Raw genomic sequence first — 17173 nt, 5'->3', positions numbered from 1 at the left:
CCTGTACGTATATCTCAACTGTTGTTATACTTGTTTTCTATTATGATCTTGTGGCCCTTATATATATATATTTTTTAGGATCTTGGTCATCATTATGTAGATTAGGGAGATGATATGTAAATAAAGTATGAAAAAAGAGCTTCAAAAATACCTACTTTTGGATCAGGAGATGAAAAGGAAGAATCAGAAAAGCTCTGGATTTTGACTGATATTTTAGGAAGGGTTTCGGCCATGTCTTCATTTTGACTATCAGAATTACTGCTGTCAAACAAGGTTCTATTTTCTGGTTGCCCAATGCCATATTTTGCTTCTATAAAAATAAAAACAAAGTAAAGAGTAAATATCTGTAATTTCAAATCAGTGAACAGCACAAGAATAAGAATAGTCAATCTTCAAATAGCTTACGATTTTTCTGGGATTGTTGAGTAGCAGTCCACAGCTCTGTTAAGTTCACTTTTGGGAAATTCTAGGAAAAAAAAAAAAAACTTGAAAAATAACAGGTATCAAATTTGATAATTAATTCAAATATTTACTAGTACTATATTATCTAACACAAAGAACACAGATTTAGGACTCATTCATGTGTAGAATCAAACTCCAATTCTGTCATTTACTAACCTACATCTTCTCATGGGGTAAGGATTATGAGGTGATAAGAGACATCCCACAAATATTACTCCCTTACTTCTGATTATTATAAAAATACTATGATATCCATTAGACAATTTTCTTTTTTTGAATGTTTTTAAATTTTTTTCTTTGTTCTTTCTAGACATATGTGACTGTAGAGTGTATTTTGACATATTATACATATATGGAGTATAACTTATTCCAATTAGGATCCCAGTCTTAAGGTTGTACTTGATGTGGAGATTCACTGTGGTGTACATAGCAAAGTTATGTCCAATTCATTCTACTGTCTTTCTTATTCCCTTCATTTTCCCTTTAATTTTCTTAACCAAAATATTCTAGAAAAAAATTATCCTTCTGTAGTTTACTCTCAAAGAAACTAACATTTTAGTAAATTTTAAGTTGTTGATTTTGAATGTGTTTGCATAATTTACATTTACACGAATTACTTCAAGGGGAAAATGTGAGAGTTTAGTTTTTAATAGTATCATATTTAGATAAGTTGGAATTGCAAGTAGTATAAATAATCATTTAAAAATTCCCATATCTCAGCCAGGTATGGTGGCACACACCTCTAATCCCAGCAGCTCAGGAGGCTGAGACAGGAGAATCTCAAGTTCAAAGCCAGCCTCAGCAACCACAAGGTGCTAAGCAACTCAGTGAGACCCTGTCTCTAAAAACAATACAAAATATGGCTGGGATGTGGCTCAGTGGTTGAGTGCCCCTGAGTTCAATCCCCAGTGCCCCCCACCCCCCCAAAAAAAAGGAAAGATGATGTAACCAAATATGTTAATAATGAAGATGGAAATATATTGAAAGAATAAACAGTGAACAAATTTTTGTGTAAGAAAAGAGAAGAGAGAGCGAGATATAAGGTATACAAAGAGATATGAAACTTTAGTTCATAGTATAATAATTCTAATTTGTTTTAAACTACAATTACTCTTTTATGAATACTATAATAAGGTTTAAATTTATTACTGTAAGTAATTCTTTTAATTAAAGATGGTTACTACTCCCCAAAAAGCTATAACATTATTACCGGAGAAAAATAAAAATGGAAAAATATTTCATCAATTTTCCACTCAGATTAAGAACTGGTGATGTGAACTCTAAAGAGTAATGTACAGCTTGAAAAGATATATAAAACATGGGATGGGCTAAAAAGAGGTTTAGAAAATTTTAAAATCCTAATTTAAGCTCACAGTTGTATAATATTATAAATACACTGAAACCTTTCCTATTTATAACATTTCTCTAATTTGTTTACTTTTTATTTATGACATTTTCTCAATAGACCTCACCTGAAGTTAAATATACCAAACATTTAAAGGAAATATAAATTTAAATCATATTTTCAGAAACCCAATAGACTTATTAGATAAATCATACATACACATCCATTTACAAGTAATGCTTCATCATACAGAAATATATTTGTTCATTTATTCACATTCAAAAAATATTACAAATTCTTCAAATGTATAAATAACATTTTTTTTGGGGGGGATGGATCAAAACCAGGGTTGTTTAACCACTAAACCACATCCCCAGCCCTTGTCTATATTTATATTTAGAGACAGGGTCTCGCCAAGTTGCTCAGGGCATCACTAAGTTGCTGAGGCTGGCTCTGAACTGGCAATCCTCCTGCCTCAGCCTCCCGAGCCACTAGGATTACAGGTGTGGTCTACCATGCCTGGTGGAATAAGATCTTTTTAATGTGGGTTTCTATGCTTATAATACTTAGCCAAATTTCATATTTGCTCTATTTTGGGCAAACTTTTCCTAATATGATTTTCTGCTCATAATGTATTTTCCAGTTCATTGTTTTTTTACATTCACACTACTTTAAAATATGTACCAGTTTTTTGACATTTACAAAAGTAAAAACATTAAAAAAAATCAACAAGTCATAGTTGTATAAAATGGTTTTCTCTGATTAACTTTCTATATATAGAGACAGTCAGACCATTGCTAAATTTTAAGAACAATACACAAAAGAAAATTCAGAGCAAGAAAATTAATTTCACAAAAGCATTTTACCTTGGTATCAAAATTATAGTCATCCTCATCTGATGTAGGCCAGGGATCACTAGGATCAGGTTTGTTAGAAAGCCTTTAGAGCAAAAATATACAATAAAAATGGGTGAGTTTAGGTTTTAAAGAAAAAAATCTGGGGAAAGTCTGGCTATCTATATATTAAATGACATCCCCTGATGCATGGAATTAAAATTTTACCTGTTTTTAAAAAGCTTTTATTTATCTCTTTCTGCCTTAACTTCTCCCAATCTATGAAAAAAATCAATGAAGACTTACTCTTAGTTTCTTATCAAAGGATTATAGGCAGTTTATTGGCAGAAACTGAGAATAATTTATCTTCACAACTTGCATGTCCCAACGCCTGAACTGAAAACCAAATAACAGCTAAGATAACTATTATTATCTGAACTAAAACAAACCTGATAACCTATAATACGGAAGAAAGATTCACTCCCCACTTTCCATTATCTATCCTTGGTTAAAAGGCTAAGCTAGATAATGTGAAATGGCAGTCTGGGTTCGTCAGCAGGGAAATCACCTATTAAAAAGATCTTGTTGCTCCCCTTTACCCTAAAACAGTACAGGGAGTCCCCTGAAACATTTTAAAATTTGAAAGTTAAATGTACAAAAGTAAAAGAACAAATGTATATGTTGTTATTGAAAATACTCTTCTCAGAGATATTAAAACATAAAAATTATAAAAATTCAATTATTTTCTCCACATAGGCCCTGTCTTTGTTGGGTCCATATAAAGATAGTAAGCACTTGAAAGCACTTATAGGCTCTCATAGACACTCAAGGGGAGAGACTGTTGGGAAAAACAGGGTACTGGTAGTTTTCCTAAATTCTATCTAAATATCTTCCTTCTTATGGGCGTTCCTCTTCTGCAGGGCTCAATGGCAGTCTCCAACCTTTAAATCTTCATCCTATGAAGGTGCAGATTCCTAAAATAAGGATGGGTTCAAATAGGCAAGATGTGGGGCTCTCTTTCCCTCTTTCTGGAAAACAAAGTCTCAATAACCAGCCCTTCAGCACAGGCATTTTACAAACTATACAAACTGAAGTTCTGACAGCTTTGCAAGCCAATTGTATCCTTGCCCTACCCTACACGTATCTAGGAAAGATATCAGCAAGTTAGGAAAAGAGGTAGAGGTGAGGGGATACCTCCCCAGGCCCTACATCTTAGTAGTTCAGCAACTTCTAGTCCTCTGGAGCTTGAGGAAACCTAAGCCAACTCTGTAAACTGGGGTTGAAACAGGTGATAGCACATTCCTATCTGCTACAGACACTCTTCCCAGTTGCTCAAATTATTTTAACATTAGTTTATCAGTTATTGCAATTAAACAAAAAAAAGACAACAACCTATGATGGACTCCCTTGAACTACCTATTTTAAAATTCCTTTCTAGACAACTCCCAATATTCTGTGACCTTAATTCCTGTATCATCTTTATCAGAATTGTCAAAAATTACAATATTCTGATCTCTTTTCTAAAACCCTTATTTCTAACCAACCCAGTACTGTTCCTCTTCAAATGTGCTCTTCTGTTATTTTCATTCTTATCTTTTACTTGCATTCACTTACAATTCCATTCTCATCCTCTTCATTTGGGTTGACTAAACTCATTTCCCCATTCTATTATTAAAACACTGGCTACATGGTGGCACATGCCTCTAATCCTAGCAACTCAGGAGGCTAACTAGAGAATCACAAGTTCCAACCCAGCCTCAGCAACTTAGTGAGGCCCTCTCTCAAAATAAAAAGTAAAAGAGGCCAGGAATATGACTCAGTGGTTAAGTGCTTCTGGGTTCAATCCCTGGTATCAACAAAACAAAACAAAACATTCACCTACAGAATGAGAATAAGGCTTAGAACTAAGAAACATGAGTTCAGACTTCATTTCTGCCACTTCATACATATCAAAAAAAGTCACTTTATTATCGTTAATCTCTGAGTTTTTATTTGGCCAGGATATTAAACACATTTTTAAGTACCAGAGGTATTTTGATTAGTTGCTAATGTTGCTTAAACTCCTGAAATTCTATGTGCTTTGATTAAGGAATACTTAGCTGACAGAAATGAAATAAATAAATAAATAAACAAATAAACACCAAGAAAAGTAAAATAGGAAAAAAAAAAGTCAAGAAAAGATTATAGTCATAGAAAAAGTAAAAGATAAGAAAAAAAGAAAAAAACTTTCTAATACTAGGTAAGGGTAGTAACGTGAAGGAAAAACCAACTGGGAAATCATGAAGTAAAGAAATCAATTAAAAATATCCTCCAAATAGATGTTACAGATAATTAATATAATGTGGTCTACATGTAGATATTCTTCTTTACTTACAGTAAAATAACTCTTTTCTAGGACTTATCAAATCTTGCTTATGTAAAACTCATGATCCTATGGCCACAGCTAAGTAAAATCTGCCCTAAAAGCTTGAATGGTAAAAATAAGGTACTGGCTGCCACTGCAACTGTTGGCCCTACATCCATGGTGTCTAGCCCCAGCTAGAACACTCAACAAATGTGTTTCTTTTCTCTGCATTCCCTAATTGGTTAAAATGAATTTTTTAAAACCTAAGAAATCCTACCTGGTTAAAGACTCATCTTCAGAACTCTCATCCTCTATCAAAGAAAAAAGTAAAATAATATTTAATCAACAATACATATTAAAAATACGTATTAAAATATGCATATTAAAATATGTTTATGTATTAATATATATGTATTTATATATTAATACATATTAATAAATATGTATTAAATATATACACATTAAAATATCTTTATATTAAAAGTTTAAGACTCTGATGTGTGGGGAACCATCCTTATTTAGCAGAATCAGATTAGTTCTAAGAATTATGATATTAGGTGTTTCACTGCTGCCGAGTGACACATGGAACAATAGGATGCACCAGATTTTACAATAAGGAGATCTTAAATCTCCAACCACAATATTTGTATGCTGACTCTATTGAGCTCTCAGGTAAGTGAAATATATGGGAAATCTGTTGGGCCCAATTCCCAGATCCACCTTTAGTACACTCAATGATGTGGAATGGAGAATCAATCCCAGTATTTACTGATGATATTCATATGATGGGAAGTTTTACAGATTCTCACATTATACTCATCCGTGGATTTAACTATACTGGCTGCAATGGAAACTTATCTATACTCATGATAGACTTTCTGGCTGTCTAGATATAACCTTTGAATAAAAGACAGCCTAAGGAATACCTTGGTCAGTCAATTATACTGGACCTTGGAACTTAGGAATGTGTATTCAAACAGTTAGTAGAATAGGACTTTCTCATAAAAAGTCACTCATTTCTATAAAATATCGACTAATATCTTACTGCCTTAATCATTCTGTAATAGAGTCTGATGTCTTTCCTAAATGGAAAAAATATACAAATGTCTTGCCAATACTACACAATACCTCTATGGATATGTTTTTGGATTGAACTTCAAAAATTAAAAGATGGTTATATCAAAATATCTTCCTCTAGAAGATTCAAAGTCAGAAAGGCCTAATGTAGCAACATTGCCACTAAATGTTTCACTTTTACTTCTTAAAAAAGATTTACAAACAACCACATTTAATCTAATTTTTTAATAAAATGGAAGATCTAAAAAACTAGACAAATGATTGAGTTATTTAAAACTATTTTCAAAATACAATTAAAATAAGATTAGATATACAATCATTCTGATTCTTAAAACTCCATGTAATTTGGGCTATTCTCTATTGTTTGGATATTATTTTGCACTCCTGGTAACTATGTAATAAAGACCAAATTAGAATCTAAAAAACTGATTGATATTACACCAGAAAGATGAATAATTCACATTTATATTCCAACAGTTATTTCTTATTTGATGATAATTTGTTTCCTAAATATTTTAATGTATTCTTTTAGGTTTCTATCTGTTCCCACATTTATTATATCTAGGGACATAATTCATTCTGTTAAGATGCTATGGCACCTGAAAGTTAAGTATTAATAGAATGATTGAGATCAAATTAAATGCTTTGACAACTACTATTACAAATATCAGTAATGAGACTTTTGCTCTCTGATTTAAACAAAGGTTTAAATGCCATGATTGTAAACATGTATGTTGTTACAACTGAATATCATACTTCCCAATGGGACTAAGAGATAATTAAAAATCATCTAATGGACATTTGACATAGCAGTAATAATAGCCTGGATCTTATAAAATCGCATCAATACATCCACGATATTCAAAACTGATCTCATGGACTCTACATTTGTGGTTGATCAAATACTTCCTAAATTAAAAGGTATAATAGTTAAATGATGTTTGCTACTAATTCTTTTTGTATCATGATAATAGGTTGCTATAACCTCAAAACCAAGATCTGGGACCTTGGAGCAGCTCTCAGAACCAAGATCTAAAACCTCAAAATAACTGCCCATCATTTACATTTTTAAAAAAAATAAATAAGGGGGAGATGTGGGGAGTCACCCTTACTTAGCAGAATCAGACTAGGTTGAGTCATGGTATATAGCAGTCTGGCTTCAAGGAACTGGTTAACACCAAGGAATGTCCCAGAGTGCCAGGAAGCATGTGACTCTGTGTGGGAGTGGTTCCCTGTCTGATTCTGTGATAGTTCCCCTGAGAAAATGGCTCCCCTAACTCCACCCCATCTTCTTCATCACAGAAGTCATTACTCCTGGACCAGGCCCCTTTACCTTTGTGACTATAAAATAAAGGAGAGTTGGGCTACTCCATGTTGTTAGAGGCCAGAATTGGTAATAGCCAGACCCATCATGCTCCCTCTCATTTAAAAAGAGTATTGGCTCTTGTGTTTTTATTGATTTAGATAAGTTTATGGGTAATTGATTGATTTATAGCCAACATCGTCCTCTGGCAGTTAACCCTTTTCTCATTCACGTGGGACGTGGCTGAGAGACTCCCACACTCAGCTTTGTTAGAAAATATTCCTTTGGGACCATTCCAGGAGACTGTTCTATAATGACTATTAAATATACTAGTGATAAACAGTTAATACATTAATAACTCTTAAGTCCCCTTCTTTTTACTTCTCGAATATAAGAAGCACGGAATCTGTCAAAATCTGATACCTAAAAGGAAATTGCTGTGTACAATAATAACCTTAACTGAAAAAGGTATCATTAGCAGATTCATTAGCATAAGTTGACAGTATCAAAGAGCATAATTTTCTGGACTAATGGAACTAAGCACAATTAGAAGCCAACTATACCCCTGTCTCAAGGGGAGAGACTGTTGGGAAACAACAATCTTATTTTTTTTTGACATAATTATTTTGTCATACTTCTTTTGTTTTGACACAAAGTTTCCCCAGATTTTCAGTCAAAACTGTTCCATTTAAAATAGAACCCCTCATGACAAGGAAGACAGATCTATGGGCACTGTATTATGCAGCATGGCAAACAAAGGAACCAGACAAAGGACAAGATTTGAGCAGACAAGGTTCATATTTCAACTGCTATTTTACCTCCTACATAAAGAAGCACTGGAAAAGTCACATCTTAAGAGTTTATCCATTCTGAACTGTAACTCATAGTCAGAGGAGCTTAAAAAGAAGCACTGGCATGGTAGCACAAAATGCCAGGGAGTATTATCTGATATAAAATATATACAATTAAAACCATTGACTCATTCAAGCTTTCAAAATGTGCCAACAGTTGGCGAAAAAAACAATTCTTTCATTTCATGTAATGTATGGAAGTAAAAACCCCAAATATTTTTGACTCTTCTGGCATTTCCCATGACAAAGAATCTACTCAGAGAATCTCATGGAGGTCAGTAGTACGGTATTTACCCCATTTAAAAAAAGATAAAGAAAAATCAACAAAAAAAGGGGGCTGAATGTGTGTACCTCAGTATTAGAGTGCTTGCAAGAGGCTCTGAGTTCAATCCTCAGCACAATAACAACAAAATAATAATAATGAAAATAACAAAAAAGTCGATCATATTATAATAATACAGACTATTTTTATACTCATTCCTCAAAGTAAGATCATTTAGATTCATCTATAGTATTTACTCTCTAGTCTTTATTGTCAATGACAAGGTAGGTATGAGGACTTATAATCGTTTTATAAAGTACAATCTCTTGAGATTATCTTTCCCCATTGTTGGGTTTATGTGAACCCAACAGAGCAGAATGGTACAGTTAGTAATTGGTGCTGTGAAGATGAGTTAATATGTCATTTTTTTAACCCTCCCCATTATGTGGCAAATGTCTATAAAAACCATCCTCATTCATATAAAGCATGTTGTCAGATCATATGTTGTTGAACAAAAAAAAAAGAAAACAAGGACTAGACTGGAGGTCCAGCTCAATGGTGAAGCACTTGCCTACAATGCATGATGCTGACACTCTGGGTTCAATTCCTACCACTGCAAAAAAAAAAAAAAAAAAAAAAAAAAAAAAAAAGACTCATTAATTAAAAAAGACAGTCACCTTAAAATTTTAGATAAAGATCAAAGTAACAGAATATGGGTATTATCTCCTAAATTGAAAAATTTGAAAATACATAAAACAATAATTTAAATTACATGCTTAGGAAAGAAAATAATTGAGAAGAATGAACATATTTTATCCTGCTTTAGTGACACAAATAACTGCAATAATACTCATTTATTAAATGCAACCCATTTATTGTAAAAATTAAATATAAAATCTATTTTTATAACAGTCTACTTTCTTATAATGTGACTAAGAGAAAACATACAATGCATTAATTTAAAAATCTTATTTATACAAAGACATATATGATTTTAGGTGTTAAATACGTGAAAACTTTTTTTCAGACAATACTGTTTTAGATGGTAAATTTTCTAAAATTAATTAATTAAATAATTCTGAATTCTAGACTATTATTAAGAAAAATAATGCAACTCGCACACTAATTTTTTAAACTGCTTTCTTGTGATCAAAATTTTCTTACTCTTACTTTTTTTTAGAGTAGGGTTAACAAGAGTAATTCATCATTAGAAGACTTACCTGGATTGCTATTTTGAGAACTTTTAAGTCTCTTTTCTTCATATTCAAAAGCTATTTGCCTATTGCTATGTATGAAAAAAGTGAGAAATAAAATTACTTCAATACTGATATGAAAACATGTACGAAATAAATTAAATTCTTAATATGAGATCACAACAGAACTAATGTTAGAACTTTCTCCCATACACCTCAAATTTGTAAACTCTACAAACTTTTTATTAAGCATGCAATTAAAAAAAGCAGGGTAGAAAAAAAGGCCATGAATCAGGGGCAATACAGCAGATTAACTAGATTAGCTTGACACAATGGAAACTTCTCTGAACTCTCAAGTCCTATCTCTTTTATCAATAGCTGTTTGTTCTTGGATAAGTATTTTCTTAGACTCAAAGTCTTCTTTTATAAAATAAGGAGTTCACTAGTCTGTCATGAAGATTTAATGAGATAATATAAAAACATGCTCAGAGAAATAGTAAAGTAATGAAATAATTTGTTCTTTCATGCAAAACTATTTTGAAATCCCAAATAAAGCCTAACACATCCCCGCCCCACAGTTTCTAATATTTAAATGTTTCAGTTATTGGAAAATATTATTTTCTTAATTTTGGTTATTAGCTCCATTCTCTCCACCGTGACTTATAATTCAGGTAAGCTAATAATTTGTAATTAATTTTATTTGTAAATATTTTATCACTTCAAATTGGGCAAAATAATTGTTCCGTATTATTAAACTAATTAGTCATACCAAAGGGAGAAACTAAAAAATGTCAAGACCAGGCTTGGGCTACTACTATTCTTTCTCTTCCTAATCAAACTCTTTATCAGCAGATCTTTGTTAGAATGAGGCTTAATCTCCATGTTTACCTCCAGCTGATTTGGAAGACAAAATCTTGTTTTATACATGGATATTGATAATCATGGGGTTTATTCTTTTTAATCCAACTAATTCACATTAGATTCAAGAATTCTGGCCTCCTTTTGAGGTTGAATTTGAAAATATTTCAAAAACTTGTGGTGGAGATTGAAGTAGCTTAAGGGGATTTTTCGTTACTGTGGAAAAGAGATTACTTGAGAAGCTGATCAAAATCAGCAACCACTCTGGGGAAAGATGATATGACACCCTCCACAGCCTAAAGAAAAGGTGCTACACAGGATACAAAGGGGCCTTTGGGAAAAGATCTGTTAGCAAAGAAGAAATTCTGATGTCTTACAGCAAAATTATGTGAACCTGTCTTAGTTTAGACTGATCCTAACAAATATTTGCTGGCAAAACAACAGAAAGAAAGATCTCAGAGGAAAAACCACCATAATGGTCTACGTTAACATGTGGGTTCCACAGAAGGTTTTGAATAGGGGAAAAGGTCAGTTTGCTTACTATATGTGTAGTTAAAGCTAGAAGCCTCAATTAGAAGCCCCAATTATCAAACCAGAGTGCTGCTACTTTGGGAATAATGGCTGAGCATAAAAGCATACATATACATGAACAAAAAGTTGTAATTTTTAATTCTAAGTACATATAACCATCAATATTCTTCAAAGAGAGCAATGTAAAGTGAAGACTGATCCAAACTACAAAATGATTTTCAACTCCTTTTTTATGGTATTAGCATTTTAAAGGTAAATTGTATAAGAAGCAAAAGTTAAAAAAATACTACAAAAAAGATTAAGAAGTTTAATTTTGAATCAAAAAGTACACTAAAAGTACATACTTTTTAAATTAATATGAAACCCAATGTTAATTTTTTTTTACTTTTACTATTGGTACATATTTATAATACTCAATTCTTGATTTTTTTTTTTTTTTTTTTGGTGTTTTTGAGTTCATTATATAGTCTGGCTATTAATCCTCTGTCAGATGGTAGTCAGTAAAGATTTATTCCCATTCTGTAGGTTGTCTCTTTATTCTGTTGTTTTCCTTGCTATGCAGAAGCTTTTAAATCTGATGCTATCCCATTTGTTTCTTGCTATTATTTCCTCAGCTACAGAAGTCCTAATGAAACCTCTTTAGTTAACATAAAATCATATAACTAACAAAGGCAGATAACAAATGTTGTCAACATTATAAGGGAATATGAATCTTATTATATATTATTCTTTGTATTGCCCAGTCTGAATTATTGCTTTATTGCCTGGTTTGCTGATATTTTTCATAATATCCTAAAAATTATGTTAATCTTCTCATTAATTTAATATTTTTTACTTGAGTGATTGTTACTACTCTAAAACACCATTAAAGTCTTAAAAAAAAAACTACTATACCTTTCTAGCTTATCAACTGCATGGATATTTGCTCTTTTCTTTACCAAAAATTCTGCCATCTGCTGCTTGTTTTCCCTTAGAGCAAGTAAAAGTGGTGTGTGGCCATCCTGTAAAACAATTTATAATTCACAAAATTATGTATTTCTCACCTGAATTGCAAACCTTATAGAAGACCCTATGAGAACATAAACACATAACAACAATAACAACCCTGCTGTACTTTCATGTTTCTTTTGCCTTTTAAGTGCTCTCCTCTGCCTAGTGCTGCCACATGAACTCCAGTCATTTCTAAAACTTACTTCGAATATTTAATGGTTTCAAGAATGTCTGCTTGTATTATTGCATTTATTATGGTATTTTGAAGCTATGAGATTGCTCCCCATCTAAGCCAAAAGTTCCTTGAGGGTAGGGGCTATATCTTTTAATCTCAATAGACCCAAACCCTGAAAAGATAATTGCAAAGGTTTTTAGTATTTTTATTGAATTAATGAGCTTAATTATCATCTCTAGAGCAGGGTTTCTCAAGGCATATTCCAAAGAATATGTACTTTTTCAGAAATAACATACTGTAACAGATTCCATAATCATTTGTTTGAAAAATATCACAAAACTGTGCATGATATGTCTAGTAGTACAGAAAACTCTCAACATTGCTTAATCTCTACATGACAATAGTTTTTGACGGCAAACATTAACCAGAGTTCAGGACTAAAGTTTCGAGAGCTTTTCAGTAATGTTTCCTCTAAGAACTCCAAGTGGTTCCCATGGAGGAAACTCTCATAATTTTCCTCTATTTATTGTGTTAGGGTCCCAGTACCAGCGTCAAGGCACTTGTACTCAAAATGGAAACGGACTCTAAATTAAAAGAAATAGGCTTTAAAATGAATTCTGATTGCTTATTACCAATTGCAATTACCATGGGTTTTCTCCTATTATAAGATAGGAGATATTTATCTTAATCTATTAGAAAACTCAATACAAAATTTTATTCTCACTTATAATGATAACAATCCTGGGACCCTAATGCTTCTTTTTAAAATTCTTTTTTTGCTGTAGTTTCATTTTAATTGTGAAAGTTATTTATTATTTTAGAATATAAATTGGAAATAAAAATACAATGGTTTATTAATAAAAATTTAATACTGATCTACATAAATTATTTTTAGCATAACAAAAGCCACTGAACTGCTTGTATTTTTAAGGAGCTGAAGAGAAAGATACATTGTTTACAACATGCATTACCAATCCAACCATACCTGTGAATAACCTGATAAGGCCTATAGACATTCTAATGGAAATACAATCATTTACAGTATAAAGAAAAAGGCATTAAAGTACAAATATCTAAATTATAAAATTCAATCCCATTTCTATAAGAATAATATAAATTATGGACCATATTCCTATAAATTAACATAAACTACCTTAAAAACCCTGAAATCTTTATCAAAATATACTATAAAACGGGAATTGTAAACTCAAATACTTAGAGGCAAAGCAGGTGACGTGAGTGAATTAGTTGGGTTAGTAGCAAATTGGAGAACATGCACGCTTCAAATAAAGGGGACAAATTTTATAAGCAGAATACACTGTAGTACAGGCTTGAAGGAGATCAGGTTTTACTCTTTAAAAGAAGTTCAAAATTCAGATTTCTGCATAAGTCTCCTAAATTTTAAATGTTGACTGAATTTATGGAGGTCAGCTAAATTATATCTATGGACCACATTTAGTCTATAGCCTTTGTGTTTTTATCTTTGTTGTAGGTGTTTCCAAATGGTTGCATACAAAGTAAGTATTTGCATGCAAAACCTTTCCTTTTTAAAAATGTTTTAACAAAAAATCAGGCTCCCAAATATAAGACTCATAATACCCACTTCAAGATTTTTCCAGTACTTACTAATTTATACTGTCAATTCTCCCAAACTGTTTTTGTTGTTGTTGTTGTTGTTGTTTTTTATTTTGAGGGGGAGGGTACCAGGGATTGAACTCAGGGGTACTCAACCACTGAGCCACTTCCCCAACCCTATTTTGTATTTTATTTAGAGACAGGGTCTCACTGGGTTGCTTAGCTCCTCGCCATTGCTGAGGTTGGCTTTGAACAATGGCTGGCTTTGAATTCCTGTCTCAGTCTCTCGAGCTGCTGGGATTACAGGCATGTGCCGCAGCTCCCAGCTCCAAATTGTTAATTAAATGAATAATTAGTTTCATAAAACCATTGAAACTAATTTATTAAAATACCCATATAAATTCTTAATTTCAAGAAAACGTTGCATGTTATCAGTATTTGTTGACCTAATGACTTAAATTATAACAAAGAGACATAGAATCCTTAAAATACTACCTGCTACTTATTGAAGAGTACCCATGAGCAAATCTCTAAAGATGTTCCAAATGGCAGTGGATGACTACTGATGGCTGGAAGGAAAAAGGTGTTATTCTGTAAGGCAACAGATATTGCCAATACTCCTTTTTTTTTTTTTTTTTTTTTTTTAATTAAAATAGTTTTTATTTTTACAGACACATTTTGATTCATTGGACACAAATGGGGCACAACTTTTCATTTCTATGGTTGTACACAATGTAGACTCACACCACTCATGCAATCATACATATATATAGGGTAATACTGTCTGTTTCATTCTACTGTTTTTCCATCCCCACCCACTCCTGCCCCTTTTTCCTCTACACCATCCAAAGTTCCTTCATTCTTCTCTTCTCCCCATCACCCCCCATCGTTATATATTGTCACGTACTTATCAGAGAAAACATTTGGCCTTGGTTTTTGGGGCTTGGACTATTTCACTTAGCATGATATTTTCCAACTTCATCCATTTACCAGCAAATGCCATAATTTTATTCTTCTTTATGGCTGAGTAATATTCCATTGTGTATATATACCACAGTTTCTTCCATCCATTCGTCAGTTGAAGGGCATCTAGGTTGGTTCCACAATTTAGCTACTGTGAATTGAGCAGCTATGAACATTGATGTGGCTGCATCACTGTACTATGCTGATTTTAAGTACTTTGGGTATAAACCAAGGAGTGGGATAGCTAGGTCAAAAGGTGGGTCCATTCCATGTTTTCTGAGGAATCTCCATACTGCTTTCCAGAGTGGCTGCACCAATTTGCAACTCTACCAGCAATGTATGAGTGTGCCTTTTTTCCCACATCCATACCAACACTTATTATTGCTTGTGTTCTTGATAATAGCCATTCTAATTGGAGTTAGATGAAATCTTAGGGTGGTTTTAATTTGCATTTCTCTAATCACTAGGAATGATGAACACTTTTTCATATATTTGTTGATCAACTGTATATCTTCTTCTGTGAAGTGTTTGCCCATTTCCTTATACCATTTATTGACTGGGTTCTTTGTATTTTGGGTGTAAAGTTTTTTAAGTTCTTTATAGACTTTGGAGATAAGTGCTCTGTCTGAAGTGTGTGTGGAAAAGATTTTCTCCCACTCTGTAGGCTCTCTTTTCATATTATTAATTGTTTCTTGTGCTGAGAAAAAACTTTTTAGTTTGAATCTATCCCAGTTATTGATTCTTGCTTTTATTTCTTGCGCTATGGGGGTTTTGTTAAAGAAGTGTGGTCCTAAGCCAACGTGATGGAGATTTGGCCTACTTTTTCTTCTATTTGGTGAAGGGTCTCAAGTCTAATTCCTAGATCCTTGATCCATTTTGAGTTGACTTTTGTACAGGGTGAGAGATAGGTTGGTTCAACATCCATAAATCAATAGACTTAAGGATAAGAATCATATGGTTATTTCAATTGATGCAGAAAAAACGTTTGACAAAACACAACACCCCTTCATGCTCAAAACACTAGAAAAAATAGGGATAGTAGGAACATACCTGAATATTGTAAAGGCTATTTATGCTAAGCACATGGCCAACATCATTCTTAATGGAGAAAAACTGAAAGCATTCCCTTTAAAAATGGGAACAAGACAGGGATGTCCTCTTTCACCACTTTTACTCAACATCGTACTTGAAATACTAGCCAGAGCAATTAGACGGACTAAAGAAATTAAAGGGATACAAATAGGAAAAGAGGAACTTAAGTTGTCACTATTTGCTGATGACATGATTCTCTATTTAGAGAACCCAAAAAAAATCCTCCAGCAAACTTCTAGACCTCATAAATGAATTCAGCAAAATAGCAGGTTATAAAATCAACATGCATAAATCTAAAGCATTTTTATACATGAGCAATAAAACATCTGAAAGGGAAATGAGGAAAACAACTCCATTCGCAATAGCCTCAATAAAATAAAATAAAATAAAATACTTGGGAAGCAATCTAACCAAAGAGGTGAAAGATCTCTACAATGAAAACTACAAAACACTGAAGAAAGAAATTGAGGAAGACCTTAGAAGATGGAAAGATCTCCCATGTTCTTGGATAGGCAGAATTAATATTATCAAAATGGCCATACTTCCAAAGGTGCTATACAGATTTAACACAATTCCAATTAAAATCCCTACGACATTTCTCATAGAAACAGAAAAAGCAATCATGAAATTCATCTGGAAGAACAAAAGATCCAGAATAGCCAAAGCAATCCAGGGCAGGAAGAGTAATGCAGGAGGTATCACCATATGAGACCTTAAACTCTACTATAGAGCAATAGTAACAAAAACGGCATGGTACTGGCACCAAAATAGACAGGTAGATTATTGGTGCAGGATAGAAGACACGGAGACATACCCACATAAGTACAGTAACCTCAAACTAGACAAAGGTGCCAAAAACTTACAATGGAAAAAAGATAGCCAATACTCCTTTTAACCTAACATTAGTAGAAAAAAACAGATGAAAGATGGGCAAATAATATTGGAAAGCAGTGATCTGAAGGATGAAGAAACTAAATAAAGTCCAGCACTTCCAGAGACTTTCTTAAGATCTGAGAATTCTTTGCTTACACTCGTTTATTCAGTGGTTCTTTTCTAGGAGTTCTATCAGAATCTTGAGGAAATATTTTAAAATATCTATATACAGGACTTATTATATTCACTGATAAATCTAATAATCTTCAGGGGAAAGCCTAGACTTGCAAATTTTCAAATTTCCCCAGGTCATTGTGATGCACAATTCTAGTTGAAAACTAGAGAAGCAGACAATCATCACTGCAGTCTCATCTCTCTTCCATATAACCAATTACCTTTATCATTTGGGGATCTGGTCAAAAGGAGGAAAAGAGTAAGAGAAAGCC

At 32.8% G+C, this 17173-nt stretch overlaps 1 protein-coding gene across 9 annotated transcripts in view; it reads right to left on the bottom strand.

Moving 5' to 3' along the window:
• Nucleotides 1-17173, bottom strand: part of Ankrd26 (ankyrin repeat domain containing 26) — a 120366-nt gene that overhangs the window by 95947 nt on the left and 7246 nt on the right. For 6 of the 9 annotated variants that reach the window (XM_047552213.1, XM_047552212.1, XM_047552214.1 and 3 more), the window contains exons 4-10: nt 11954-12060; nt 9698-9762; nt 9049-9090; nt 5262-5295; nt 2674-2746; nt 406-466; nt 156-310 (exon numbers count right to left, since the gene is read on the bottom strand). In XM_047552213.1, the coding sequence (XP_047408169.1) occupies nt 156-310; nt 406-466; nt 2674-2746; nt 5262-5295; nt 9049-9090; nt 9698-9762; nt 11954-12060 (537 nt within the window). Of the gene's footprint in view, nt 1-155; nt 311-405; nt 467-2673; nt 2747-5261; nt 5296-9048; nt 9091-9697; nt 9763-11953; nt 12061-14294; nt 14369-17173 lie in introns of all 9 variants that reach the window. The other 3 variants (XM_047552209.1, XM_047552208.1, XM_047552211.1) reach the window with 2 other exon arrangements.

This window comes from Sciurus carolinensis, chromosome 5 (assembly GCF_902686445.1).
Source record: "Sciurus carolinensis chromosome 5, mSciCar1.2, whole genome shotgun sequence".
In the NCBI taxonomy this organism is placed as follows: Eukaryota; Metazoa; Chordata; class Mammalia; order Rodentia; family Sciuridae; genus Sciurus; species Sciurus carolinensis.
Note: the sequence above shows the minus strand (reverse complement) of the source record. Positions and strands in the feature narration are given on the sequence as shown.